At 36.1% G+C, this 15,019-nt stretch overlaps 1 protein-coding gene across 1 annotated transcript; it reads left to right on the top strand.

The window, feature by feature from the left end:
• Positions 1-1,427: 1,427 nt before the first annotated feature.
• On the top strand, positions 1,428-12,398 carry LOC112017275 (cation/H(+) antiporter 20). The gene is made up of 4 exons (XM_024049741.2): positions 1,428-1,831; positions 1,998-3,020; positions 7,579-8,502; positions 11,533-12,398. Exons 1-4 carry the CDS (start codon positions 1,652-1,654, stop codon positions 11,938-11,940), a joined length of 2,535 nt encoding a protein of 844 aa, XP_023905509.1. The 5' UTR covers positions 1,428-1,651; the 3' UTR covers positions 11,941-12,398.
• Positions 12,399-15,019: the final 2,621 nt, after the last annotated feature.

Raw genomic sequence — 15,019 nt, 5'->3', positions numbered from 1 at the left:
TGTCTAATTTTTAATAATCTTTAAAGTAATTCTTTGTCTTAATTATTATACCTAATAAGTTATAATTTAATTTTAAAATTTATATTTATGAGGAAGTTAAAAACTATTTAACTTGTATATATTATATATTAAATTGTGTTTCTAATACTAGTTTACACTAATTATGTACTGTGAGTGGTCGGGATTTTCACATCTTTGAGGCTTGACACCCTATACCTCACCTAGGCATGCATGGAACGTTCTAGGCATGCATGCAACGTCCTAGGCCGTCCTCAGATGGCCTTGCATTCACCTCGGCATGCTTTTGCATTCACCTCGGCATGCTTGGCATTCACCTCGGACGGTGGCCGAGGAGTCCCACATCGAAGGAAAACCCCTCCACTTGCTACCTTGTAAGCTATGAAGCGAAGGGAGTAGTGTACCATTAGTTTATAGTTATTCGAACGTGCAGCAGAGTTTTGAGGGGCTATTGTGGGGCCCGTGGGCCTGATAGCCTCAGCCCATTGTGTAGTAGGCCCAAGGCCCGCGCCGAGGAAAGATGACCATCCAAGGCTAAATTGGAGAGAGACTCTTTTTTGACCCACGCCGAGGACCTCTTCGTCCTCGGCATACTAAGGATAATTTTGGGAAGGGACAAGCCCAGAGCAAGCTGTCACCTCCACACTTAATGCATTCACTTAACCCCTCTGGCTGCATTAATGGGGATGCAATCCCTTAGCAGGGCGACGTTGATCAGTGTGAACCACTTGAGTGTTGATAAGGCCTCTGATATGACGGATGGTCAGAAGAAAAGCGAACGGACGATCAACAGATGGAAGAACGAGATAGGACAATGAAGACTATATAAAGAAGAGCGAGTAAAGTTAGTGAAAGGGGGGGGGGAAAAGAAAGAAAAGAAAGAATAAAATGGGCTCCTCGGCCATGGCCGAGGAGCACCCCTAGTTGTACATAGTTCTAAGTTTTTCTTTTATAAAAGAAGAGAGTTCATGCTTGGTGAACGACGGTCAGCGCTTAAACCTTCAATCCATTCTCTACAAATTTATTGTCTGGGGCTTGTTGGGCTGAAAATCCAAATTGAGTCCCTACATGTACATAATATGAATATAGTGTATACCAAAAAAAAAAGTACTCCGGTCAACAACAACAAAAAAAAAAAGTACTATTTTATTATTTATTAGGCTCCTAAGAGTAAAGTTTTGGCTTTATTATTACTGCCACTTAAAATTAGTTATAAAAATATTTTAAATATAATATTTTTTAATAAATGAATGTTTAAAGTGTATCTTGCTGTGATTTCTTATACAACGGTAATAAGTTCTAAATCGTGAAATTTATAATATTCACAACATCAATGAATTTTGAATTTTGAACATTTAGGAGAAGAAGGAAATTTCTTGGCTGTATCCAGTCACTGTCCAAATTGTGCTTTGGTCCAGCCCAAGAACGTGTAGTCACTCTAAGACAGGTGTAGTGGAACATGATCAAGCTTGGCTCCTTCTATAAAAAGCTCAACGCTCCTCCCCCTTCTCAATAATTGCTTAGCTCATCTCCAAATCCGACCTATCTCTCCTCGAAAACAGAGCCCCTCAAATCTAATTCCTTTGATGAAACACACGGACACAATCCTAGCAAAGCTTTATTACTATTAAACATGCCAGTCAATATGACCACCATTAAAACCTCATCAAATGGAGCTTGGCAAGGCGATAATCCCCTAGACTATGCCTTTCCACTCCTAATTGTTCAAACCATCTTAATTCTTGTGGTCAGCCGCTTCCTTGCCTTCTGCTTCAAACCCCTCCGTCAGCCCAAAGTCATAGCAGAGATAGTCGTAAAACCCTCTCTTTCTCTCTCTTAGATCAATAATTATTTTATACGTTGGATACGTGTAATTTTCTTACTCTCACAATATGTGGGTCCAATATGAGATTCAATTCCATAAGTGGTAAGAGAAGATGCATATCCATTGATTAATTAACTTAATTATTTGTTTTCAGGGTGGAATTCTACTGGGACCGTCGGCTTTCGGAAGAAACGAAAAGTACTTGCACCGAATATTTCCCTCATGGAGCGCTCCCATACTTGAATCTGTAGCCAGTATCGGTCTCCTTTTCTTTCTCTTCCTTGTAGGTCTTGAACTCAATCTAAGCTCAATTCGTCGGGATAGTAGAAGAGCTTTAGGCATAGCACTTGCCGGAATTTCCCTCCCATTCATCTGCGGCATAGGCATCGCTTTTGTCCTCAGAAAAACCATAGATGGAGCTGACAAAGCCGGCTACGCCCAATTCCTCGTGTTCATGGGAGTTGCTCTCTCCATCACCGCCTTCCCGGTCCTTGCACGCATTTTAGCTGAACTCAAACTCTTAACAACACAAGTGGGCGAGATTGCCATGGCTGCAGCTGCGTTGAACGATGTCGCAGCGTGGATCCTATTAGCTCTAGCTGTGGCACTTGCCGACGGCAGCACTGGAGGCCATAAGAACCCCTTGGTATCAGTCTGGGTTCTTCTCTCCGGCGCGGCTTTTGTTACTTTCATGTTCGTCATCATGAGACCTGCAATGAAATGGGTTGCTCGTCGATGCGGGCCGCAACAAGGTGCGGTTGATGAAGCATACATCTGTCTAACATTGGCTGGAGTGTTGGTTTCTGGGTTTATCACTGACTTGATTGGAATTCACTCCATTTTTGGAGCATTTGTGTTCGGATTGGCAATCCCAAAAAGCGGAAACTTTGCTGGAATATTGATAGAAAGGATAGAGGACTTCGTTGCAGGCTTGCTTCTTCCTCTGTACTTTGCTGCAAGTGGGTTAAAGACCGATGTGGCCAAAATAAGAGGCGCAGAGGCATGGGGTCTACTGGCGCTGGTTATATCAACTGCGTGTGCTGGGAAAATTCTTGGGACTTTTGCTGTGGCGATGATGTTTATGATACCAGTGAGGGAATCATTGACGCTAGGTGTGCTAATGAATACCAAAGGTTTGGTTGAGCTCATTGTTCTCAACATTGGCAAGGAGAAGAAGGTTAGTTCATTTTTCTTTTTCAGTTTGTTTGTTTGTTTGTTTTTTTTTTTTTTTTTTTTTTAAAAAAAAAAAAAAAAAAAAAGTTGTTAGAGATAGGAAATTTGAACCCTTGGAAATACCCAGAGGTCTCCTTCGTCAAATTACAAAACATTATTAGTCAAGTACGTTGGACAGCTCATGGGGTTGATTTTTCAACATAGAAATAATGAAATATTAAGATAGTGAAGTTTTTACAATGAAAATCACATGGCAACACACCTTCCTAACAAATAGCATATCCGGTAATTTTAAATAATTTATTTACTAAGGATAGAGTAAAAGATAAGAGTCCCATTTGGTAAAATTACTGTATTTTTTATTTTGATGAACGAATAAAGAGCTTAGTTAAATAACTGTGTATTTTTGGTGTGATGGTCACTCTACAAGTATAAGTTCTTGTAGGAGCAAGAATTGAGATTCAAGTCTTTAAGAGAAAGTTTCACGCATACATATACTTAGATTAAATTAGAGTAGAATTTCTATCTTGTATTAAAAAAAAAGATACTTGGTTAAGGTTATTACAATCAATCATTTTTTTTTCTTTTTTGGAATTGCGTAATGTTCAATTAAAGGGATATTAATTTATGAATAATCCTAGAGATACAAATTATTTTACAAAATTTTTAACAAACTACTAATGTGCTGAATGATTATTGGTAAATGAAAAAGTGATATTAATGATAGACCTAGATGAAAACCAATAAAAAGTTGACAACATCAGCATTTAGTAAAAATGTTGTAAAATAGTTTGTACCTGTAACATTACTCTTAATTTACCATTTTTGTTATTTTCCTATGTGGTTGAGTCCATTAGATTTTTTCTTTCTTAATGAATGCATCTGAACACCCATTAACAAAATCTAAAAGATAAAAGTTAGATTATTTTTAAAATATTAGTTTTCGTAGCTTAAATATATATATATATATATAAAATAAAAAAATAAACCACCAAAGTTGAAAGCTCGCCTAATTTTGCCAAACAGATAGACTAAAAAAAAAAGTTTTTGTTTTGTTTGGTTTTGTTCAAACGGGAGTGAAAAACACGTTTTCTGTATAGATTCATATTCTAGCCTTCTCATTGATCAATCTTCCCTCCACCGAATTTCCTCAGAAGATATATATATATATACATATATATATATATTTATATAGGATTTTACTAATGTGTCCTTAGGGCACACATTAATTTTTATTTTTGGAAATTTTTTTTTTCGAGAATTGAAAAAATAATAACAATTTTTTCAATTCTTGAGAAAATATTTTCAAAAATAGAAAGTTTAATGTGTGTCCTAAGAGCACATATTAACTGGACCCATATATATATATATATTATTATTATTATTAAAGTATAAAAGTTAGATTCTCTACCATACAAAGCTTTCTTAAAGTAGACACAACTTTCTGTCCAAAAAAGAAAAAAAAAAGAAAGAAAAAGTAGGCACTCCTTAAAAGTTTCTAGATACACCTTTACTCCTTCTTTTTTATTTTTATTTTTATTTATTTTTTTTAAATAAAATCCTACTCTAGAATAATCTAAGTGTATATATGTAAGAAAATGAAAATTTTTCTTAGAGATTTGAACTCGGGCTCTTACTCTCCCATCTCACAAGAACTCTGTACTTATAGAGTAACTAACACACCAAGAATGCATGGTAATTACACTTTTACATTTTAGAAGAAAATAAAAATTTACAGTCCATTGATTTACTAAGATAGAGTTAATTGATTAAGTAATTATAATTTTAAATTGGTTACTACATGTAATAATGATAACAATAGATCTGGAAGGGTATCACAATTTATAACTTTTCGTTTGAGAACTCAAAGAAATAAAGTGCAATTCTACCTAGGTTATGATAATTAGTGCCCTTAGGGTAATTGTTAATAGGATCATGTTAACAGATGTTTTTAGGGAAATTGTTAACAAATTATTTTAGAAAATTTTTGACATCACGTTTATAAAAAATAAAAATAAAAACTGTCAAAATATTATTATTTTTTCTCATAAAAACTTTTCTAAAATGGTTCACTAACAAATGCCCTTAGGAATTTTTTTAACATTTTCCTCGTTAATAAATTATTTTTGAAAAGTTTTGATATCATTTTCATGAAAAATATAAAAAATTATCAAAATAAGTAATTATTTTTTTCCCATAAAATTTTTTTAAATTTTTTTCTAAATCAATACTCTTAAGACATCTGTTACAATTTTCTTTTCTTGCATCTATAATGATGAAAAGGTACTTGTTCATAAAAAATAAAGTAAAAATGATGATTACGTACTTTATACAGTTTATAATGTAACGAGTCCAATTCTTTATTCATAAAAATAAAATAAAAAATGTTCGTCTGGCCTAGATGGATCCATATGGGATCGCTACATGTTAGTCATATGTAGGTGGAATTTGGATTATCAAAAACTGCCCATTATTATGGGAAATCATTTGAAGACAATCTCAACAACAGAACCTTTTCCAACTTTTTTTGTTGGCTTTCTGCACCGCGTCAATGATCCAATCACTATGTCTCTTTGATTTTTCTTATACATTATTGTGGTGCGGACCACATTTGGAATTACCCAATGAAATTTCCTTTTAGATCTTGTCTTTACTATATATGTTTGTCCCCATTTGATTCCCTTTCTCAAAACACATTATTCCAATCCATTTCCTTTTTACGTGTCTTTAAAATTTGCTTTAATATCACATAGGAAGTTGATTTTAATTTCCTTTTAATGTATGGCAACAAATTTTCTCTAAAGTGCAACCATGAAAAATGAAGATTTAAGAATTTATGGTTCGAATGGAAACACTTAGGAGGTGGACTTAAAGAACTTAAATGATGAGTTGTAAATTTAGAAATGTCAATTTTCATCTACTATATTATCAGTTTATAGAAAATTTTAAGTATTTCATAAATAAAAAGTGGAATCAAGGTAAGATACCGCTTTATCTAAAATAAAATAAAATAATTGAAAAGAATCTATATTAGAATAACATCGACAACAAACAAAAATAATAGATAGATGGGAAATTAAGTCTAAGTTCATTTCATTGAAGTCTTTTCTAGCATCAAATTTCCTCATATTAATCGACCAAACCTTGAACCTTATAAAGAGAGAGGGGAACCACTTAAAGAAAATAAGGTGATCATTTCGTGTCTCTCAGCATTTAGGGTAGAATACAATAAAGTTGATTTCTTTTTGTGGATACAAGTTGATTATGCAAGTCCAAGGGCCAGGTAGTCAAGGTCTTGCCATTCTTATTATCTTGTTTTAAGGGGTCCCAATATAAGGCTTTTGAGTTAAAACCTGTGACTAAAGTATAGAATACCCATCCAGGTAGGTCATTATGCTCAGCATTCTAGGTTAAAATTTTACATTCTCAATAAACAAAAAATGTTAAAAAGTTTTGTCTTAAAATTTAGCAGCCGAAACAGAGTGATAATTATCTGTCACACAACAATATAGAAATTCAGGAAAAAAATACAAAACGCTTAAGGTGAGAAATTGTTATTAATAAATAAAAAATTGATGTTTATAAGTAAACTTTGATAAGAATCAATAAAAATTTATCAATTCAATATTGGAAAAAAATAATACGAAAATAATTATGTGTAACATTACTTATCTCACTATAGCTAGATTCTATTGTAGAATCCAGAAATAAGGAGAACAAAGATGCATGACAGACCTTTTCCAACCGATAGGTTTGATTCTCAATTTGAGTCATTTGACATGATTGCTCAACTGTTCCATTATTTTCATTAAAAATGTGTGTTTTTCTTGTTTTACTTTACTCACATGATATATATATCGTATCATTAAGAGTATGTATGTATGTTTTTGGTTTCATTTAGTCATATATATATATGATATGTTATATTATGTAATGATGATATTAAAAAAGTATATTATTTGATTTTGAATTAATAATTTGATATAATATAGTTAGCATTATGTAATGAAGTCTTTGATATATTTATTTTGTAATATATATAACCTCAAAACGGTACATGAAGTAAACTGACATCATAATATTCTATTTCAATGAATAAACCGGAATAAACAAGGGAATTGACAACTTTGATTGATATGAAACGAATCAAACAATCCCTTTAAGAAAGAAGCAAAACGCCATTAGGCTTAGGCTGGGTTTGGATAGCGGTAGACCGCGTGTCTACGTTTTTTTTTATGGATCTCGTGCACTGTTCACAAGACCTGCAAGTACAAAAAAACGCAAATCTAACTTTTAAATTGAGTCCTATGGCACTATTCATACATTTAAAAATTATTTCCCTACAACGTTTTCAGTTTTCAACTTTCAACAATAAGCAGTATCGAAATAGATGCTTTAAAGTGTTGTAACGACTTTATGACAAGACCTACGCACCACATGATCATTCATGAATAAAGAACTAGATGTTTTTTTTTTTAAATTAGGAGTGTAATTGAGTAAATTGCATGAGTTCCATATCTATTGAGTCTTGATTCTAACTCTGTAAATTGTTGAATATGCAGGTACTCAATGACGAGACATTTGCTATTCTAGTCCTCATGGCATTGTTCACCACCTTCATTACAACTCCAACAGTCATGACCATTTATAGACCAGCTCGTGGCATCCCCACCAGAACTCATCGAAAATTGCGTGACTTGACCACGACCGATGGCTCCAAAGACGAGCTTCGTATTCTTGCTTGTGTTCATGACCCTCGAAATGTACCCTCCATCATTACCCTCATTGAGTCCATTCGAAGCACTAAGAACTCCATTCTCAAACTCTTTGTCATGCATCTAGTCAAGCTCACAGAACGCTCTTCTTCTATCGTCATGGTCCAACGGGTCCGTAGGAATGGCTTTCCTTTCTTTAATCGTTTTCGCCGAGGCGAGTGCCATGACCGAATGGCTGAAGCATTCCAAGGTTATAGTCAATTAGGCCGAGTTATGGTTCGGCCTACCACATCCATTTCGGCCATGTCTACGATGCATGAGGATATTTGCCACGTGGCAGATGATAAGAGGATCACGATGATCATCTTGCCCTTCCATGTACAATGGAGAGACGAGGGAGATGGGTTGGTTGAGAATGTGTCCCAAAGTTGGAGAGCAGTGAACGAGAGGGTACTAAAGAATGCACCATGCTCAGTAGCTGTGCTTGTGGACCGTGGTTTTGGTAGTGAGACCCAGAATCCAGGACCTAATTCTAGTGTGGCTTATAGGGTTTGCATAATCTTCTTCGGTGGACCTGATGATCGCGAGGCGTTGGAATTGGGTGGTAGGATCGCTGATCATCCAGCAGTTAAGGTGACAGTTATAAGGTTCGTTGAGAAGGATGGAAAAAAGGCTAAGGGCGTGATGTTGCGGCTCTCACCGGCCCAGACACAGTGTAGTGATCAGACCTATAGCTTCTCCACCGCTGAAATGAATCGTGAGAAAGAATGGGTAAGATACTCTTTCAAGTCAGTTTGCATAGAGGGGAAGAGAGATTGCATAGAGGGGAAGAGAGAGAGAGAGAGCAGAATAGAGTTGGCCGAAAATTAGACCTAATGAGATGTAGTAGTCTTATAGAAAGATTAATGTCCATATTTTTTGTCAATTTTACTCTACTCTCCTTTTCTCCTGCTCTATCAAAATTGGTCATCAGTCTTTCTATTAGACTACTACTTCAGTACTATCATTAAGCTTAGATACGTAATAAATTTCTCAAACTCTTTTCATGCCTACAAAGTTGGTAGATTATGATTAGTGTAGTGATCCCACCTGAAAATTCTTACACTAATCATAATCTGTTACATCGAATGTTGTGAAAAAAGTTGTAAAATTTTTGTTTATGCAACCTTGTTACCCCAAAATAAAAAAAAAAAAAAAAAACCTTATATATGTTTGTATTGTCGTATATTGTAAATTAATCTCTCTTCATTTCAATTGTTGGTCTTGTTAGAGCATTCATATCCGGACTGCCAAATGGGATATGTAGGATAGATTTAGCATTAAAGTCCAAAAATCCCCAACACTTGGACTTGTAAAAGCTTAGAATTGCAAAAAATTTTGCAATACTACTACAGTACTGTCTTACTTTTATGATGGTACTGTAGATACTGTAGCATCTTGCATAAAGTTTTATGATATTCTCTCTCTCTCTCTCTCTCTCTCTCTCTCTCTCTCTCTCAGCCACTCAATGCATCTCTGAAGGGTGAAGGATTCCATCTGCTCGGATATCATTTTTAGAATTCAAGATGCTATAATTTATGTAGATGATATCCTTTTGTTCTCAAAAGTCGAAGAGTCTCATGAAAAGTTGCTCACTAAATTCTACAATTTGGTAAGATCACAAGGGTAATGCTTTCAGAAAAGAAAATGTGCATAGGACAGTCTTCCATACGACTTTTTGGGAGTAAATATTTCAGAAGGGAAGTATACTTTACAGCCTCATATAGTCATCACTCTTAGTGAATTTCCAGATAAGCTCACAAGTGCTAAGCAAATACAACAGTTCCTCGGAATTGTAAATTATATGTCAGATTTCATCCCAAAGATTTCCAAGTACAGGAATTGTTTGGCTCAGCTCTTGAAGAAATCATCTCCAGAATGGAATTCTGTTCATACAGAAGCAGTCCAACAGCTGAAGAAATTAGCAGAAAAGCTTCCTCCTTTGCAGATTCCAAGATCAGGCAAACGGATTTTGCAGACAGATGCTAGTGATGAATATTGGGCAGCAGCCCTTTTTGAGGAACTTAATGGCAAAAGAAATATTTGTAGATATAAAAGTGGTGCATTTAAGCCTTCAGAACTTCATTACCACTCCACTTTCAAAGAGATTCTAGCAGTCAAACATGGGATTGAAAAATTCCAGTTCCATATTATTGGGCATAATTTTCTAGTAGAAATGGACATGTCCTCTTTCCCCAAAATGCTCCAGTTCAAAAGGAAAATGCTCTCACACCCTCAGTTACTTAGATGGTCAAATTGGTTTTCACAATGGTCCTTTCAAGTAAAACACATTAATGGTAAAGATAACCTCATCACTGATTATCTTTCTAGAAAGCCTCCTGCCCTTAACACCACCATTATTCCTCCACCCTTGTGCGTATATCCTATTACTGATCCATCTACCTCCTCAAACCCTCCTGTTGCAGAACCTAATGATATCCTTACCATGATAGACACCCTCCCTCCAGAAATAAAGGACCAGTTAAAATTTTGACCCTTCAAGCCAGATCTAAAAGAATCATTAGAACCCTTCATGAATACCTTAAAAAACACCAGTGTCACTTTCTAGCTGTTTTTCCTGATGTAGACCAACCATGGAAAACCCCTTTTGCCTTTTGGGTAACTAATTGGAATGTTGCACATTACCTTTACATGTGGTACTTACTCAATGAGTATTACCTATGTCTTCATTTTGAACCAGAATTCTACAGATACATTTTTCCCCATGGAAATAAATATTTTCACAAATTCTGGTCTGAAATCCTGAAAAATGATGTCCATAATGGTGAATGGACAAGGTATCCAAAAACAGAACATCCAAGATTTGGTCACAAAGTTACCTCAGCATGTTTGGTAGCCAAGTTGAATTCTAAAAATGATATCCGAGCAGATGGAATCCTTCACCCTTCAGAGATGCATTGGGTTACTAATTCAGATGGTACTCTCCACACACATTCAGATGTTCATTAGGTATCTTGTTATCATGCACTCACCATGGCTGAATCTCTTAACAAAGGAATCCTTCCTGAAATAGTACCAACTGATCCAGACATCTGTAGGCAACAATGGCCACATGAAGATCATTGGGAGATGCCTAATCCTCTCATAGGATATGATGACCCTTACTATCACAACCATGATCCAGATGAAGTTGATGAAGAATGGTTCCAAGGAAGGGATGGATGGGATTAAAATAGCATTATTAAAATATCGTTTGCTTTATTGTTAAAAAAAAAAAAAAAAAAAAAAGCAATACAAAGTCCTAGATCTTTCACCCGTTACTGTTCATTATCTACTTGTCAGAAACATATCTCTGAAGAAATCCAATCCTGTACACAGCATGACACTTGTTGACAAGCTTCACTTCTTCAGACTCATATGAAGACAAAAAGACGGCAGATCTTTATCTCCCAGAAGATTCTTTAGAGCCGGTCCCTACCCTTGTGATGGACACATGTAACTCCATAAGAATGGCCCCTCCTTTTCTGTATTGTATTATGTATTTCGTTTTGTCTATAAATAGAGTCCTTGTAATCTTAAGGAGGCAGGAGAGAGTTAGGAGAAGCCTCCATAGCCAACCTGAGTCCTAGATGTCTGATGTAAAAAAGCTCTTAAATCTAATAATATCGTTTGCTTTATTGTATGTGGTTCTCAGCCACTCAATTTTCTTCCTTTCTTTTTTTTTTTTTTTTTTTNTATGTTTGTAACAGCTAATTGGTCATATAGCATGCACTAACTCAATTAATTTCTATACATAAACAGGAGCTGGATGAGACTGCAATTGCTGAGTTTCAAAGCAAGTATGTCGGGGTAGATTACATAGAGAAAGTGGCTAGCAATGTCGTAGAGGAGGTGTTGACAATAGGGCAGAGGAGAGACTATGATCTTATAGTTGTAGGGAAGGGTCGGTTCCCATCAAATATGGTAGCTGAATTAGCAGAGCGTAAAGCCGAGCATGCAGAGCTAGGGCCTATTGGAGATATATTGACCTCTTCAGCCCATGACATTGTGTCTTCAGTGCTTGTGATTCAACAACATGATATTGCCCATGCAGAGGAGGCTCCTGTGTCAAAGGTAGTAGTGCAAACTGAGTATGAGAAGTTTACAGCTGATGAATCGTCAAGTGTGCCAGAAATTTCAAAGGATTTTGTTTGTTCAGGAGCTGGATGAGACTGCAGTTGTCACAATATCAATGCTAGCACCATACATTTTCATTAACACTGCCACAACTATCCAATGTGGCTAACTGTGAGTGGCAAAGAGAAAATGATGAGTTCATATTATAGTAATAGACAATTTAGTGACAGACTGTCAATTACAATTTGTTACATAAGATAGTTTTTGCAATTTATGTCTGAAATTGTTTGGTACTAGAGCTATTGTCGTATATTGTAAATTAATCTCTCTTCATTTCAATTGTTGGTCTTGTTAGAGCATTCATATCCGGACTGCCAAATGGGATATGTAGGATAGATTTAGCATTAAAGTCCAAAAATCCCCAACACTTGGACTTGTAAAAGCTTAGAATTGCAAAAAATTTTGCAATACTACTACAGTACTGTCTTACTTTTATGATGGTACTGTAGATACTGTAGCATCTTGCATAAAGTTTTATGATATTCTCTCTCTCTCTCTCTCTCTCTCTCTCTCTCTCTCTCTCTCAGCCACTCAATGCATCTCTGAAGGGTGAAGGATTCCATCTGCTCGGATATCATTTTTAGAATTCAAGATGCTATAATTTATGTAGATGATATCCTTTTGTTCTCAAAAGTCGAAGAGTCTCATGAAAAGTTGCTCACTAAATTCTACAATTTGGTAAGATCACAAGGGTAATGCTTTCAGAAAAGAAAATGTGCATAGGACAGTCTTCCATACGACTTTTTGGGAGTAAATATTTCAGAAGGGAAGTATACTTTACAGCCTCATATAGTCATCACTCTTAGTGAATTTCCAGATAAGCTCACAAGTGCTAAGCAAATACAACAGTTCCTCGGAATTGTAAATTATATGTCAGATTTCATCCCAAAGATTTCCAAGTACAGGAATTGTTTGGCTCAGCTCTTGAAGAAATCATCTCCAGAATGGAATTCTGTTCATACAGAAGCAGTCCAACAGCTGAAGAAATTAGCAGAAAAGCTTCCTCCTTTGCAGATTCCAAGATCAGGCAAACGGATTTTGCAGACAGATGCTAGTGATGAATATTGGGCAGCAGCCCTTTTTGAGGAACTTAATGGCAAAAGAAATATTTGTAGATATAAAAGTGGTGCATTTAAGCCTTCAGAACTTCATTACCACTCCACTTTCAAAGAGATTCTAGCAGTCAAACATGGGATTGAAAAATTCCAGTTCCATATTATTGGGCATAATTTTCTAGTAGAAATGGACATGTCCTCTTTCCCCAAAATGCTCCAGTTCAAAAGGAAAATGCTCTCACACCCTCAGTTACTTAGATGGTCAAATTGGTTTTCACAATGGTCCTTTCAAGTAAAACACATTAATGGTAAAGATAACCTCATCACTGATTATCTTTCTAGAAAGCCTCCTGCCCTTAACACCACCATTATTCCTCCACCCTTGTGCGTATATCCTATTACTGATCCATCTACCTCCTCAAACCCTCCTGTTGCAGAACCTAATGATATCCTTACCATGATAGACACCCTCCCTCCAGAAATAAAGGACCAGTTAAAATTTTGACCCTTCAAGCCAGATCTAAAAGAATCATTAGAACCCTTCATGAATACCTTAAAAAACACCAGTGTCACTTTCTAGCTGTTTTTCCTGATGTAGACCAACCATGGAAAACCCCTTTTGCCTTTTGGGTAACTAATTGGAATGTTGCACATTACCTTTACATGTGGTACTTACTCAATGAGTATTACCTATGTCTTCATTTTGAACCAGAATTCTACAGATACATTTTTCCCCATGGAAATAAATATTTTCACAAATTCTGGTCTGAAATCCTGAAAAATGATGTCCATAATGGTGAATGGACAAGGTATCCAAAAACAGAACATCCAAGATTTGGTCACAAAGTTACCTCAGCATGTTTGGTAGCCAAGTTGAATTCTAAAAATGATATCCGAGCAGATGGAATCCTTCACCCTTCAGAGATGCATTGGGTTACTAATTCAGATGGTACTCTCCACACACATTCAGATGTTCATTAGGTATCTTGTTATCATGCACTCACCATGGCTGAATCTCTTAACAAAGGAATCCTTCCTGAAATAGTACCAACTGATCCAGACATCTGTAGGCAACAATGGCCACATGAAGATCATTGGGAGATGCCTAATCCTCTCATAGGATATGATGACCCTTACTATCACAACCATGATCCAGATGAAGTTGATGAAGAATGGTTCCAAGGAAGGGATGGATGGGATTAAAATAGCATTATTAAAATATCGTTTGCTTTATTGTTAAAAAAAAAAAAAAAAAAAAAAGCAATACAAAGTCCTAGATCTTTCACCCGTTACTGTTCATTATCTACTTGTCAGAAACATATCTCTGAAGAAATCCAATCCTGTACACAGCATGACACTTGTTGACAAGCTTCACTTCTTCAGACTCATATGAAGACAAAAAGACGGCAGATCTTTATCTCCCAGAAGATTCTTTAGAGCCGGTCCCTACCCTTGTGATGGACACATGTAACTCCATAAGAATGGCCCCTCCTTTTCTGTATTGTATTATGTATTTCGTTTTGTCTATAAATAGAGTCCTTGTAATCTTAAGGAGGCAGGAGAGAGTTAGGAGAAGCCTCCATAGCCAACCTGAGTCCTAGATGTCTGATGTAAAATTTTTTTTTTTTTTTTTTTTTTTCTTTTTTTTTTTAATCATCTCAGTTCTCACTCCCTCTCTGATTCTCTCTCGTTCAAAGCATGCCACCGGAGTTGGGTTATTTGTCGGTGATCAATGTCGAGATGGGTCTGGGTCAGTGATCGATAGCGGCGACGTGGGGTGGTCTCGATGGTCACGGCGTGGGTCTAGGTTGGTGGGTTTGGGCTGGTCTGTGATGGTGGGTTTATTTGATGGGTCGAGATCGTCGAGCAGTGGAGATTGGTGTGGTTCGTGGGTTTTGATCGAGATCGGCGTGGTTCTTGGGTTTTGATTAGCGGTGGAGATTGGCGTGGTTCGTGGGTTTTGATCGAGTAGTGGAGATTGGGTGGGTCATAGGTTTTGATCAAGTAGCGGATTCTGCATTGTTGGACTTTGGATTTTGGATTCAGATTGGTCTGTT

The sequence above is a fragment of the Quercus suber genome, unplaced genomic scaffold (genome assembly GCF_002906115.3).
Source record: "Quercus suber isolate HL8 unplaced genomic scaffold, Cork oak 2.0 scaffold_1005, whole genome shotgun sequence".
Lineage (NCBI taxonomy): Eukaryota > Viridiplantae > Streptophyta > Magnoliopsida > Fagales > Fagaceae > Quercus > Quercus suber.
Note: the sequence above shows the minus strand (reverse complement) of the source record. Positions and strands in the feature narration are given on the sequence as shown.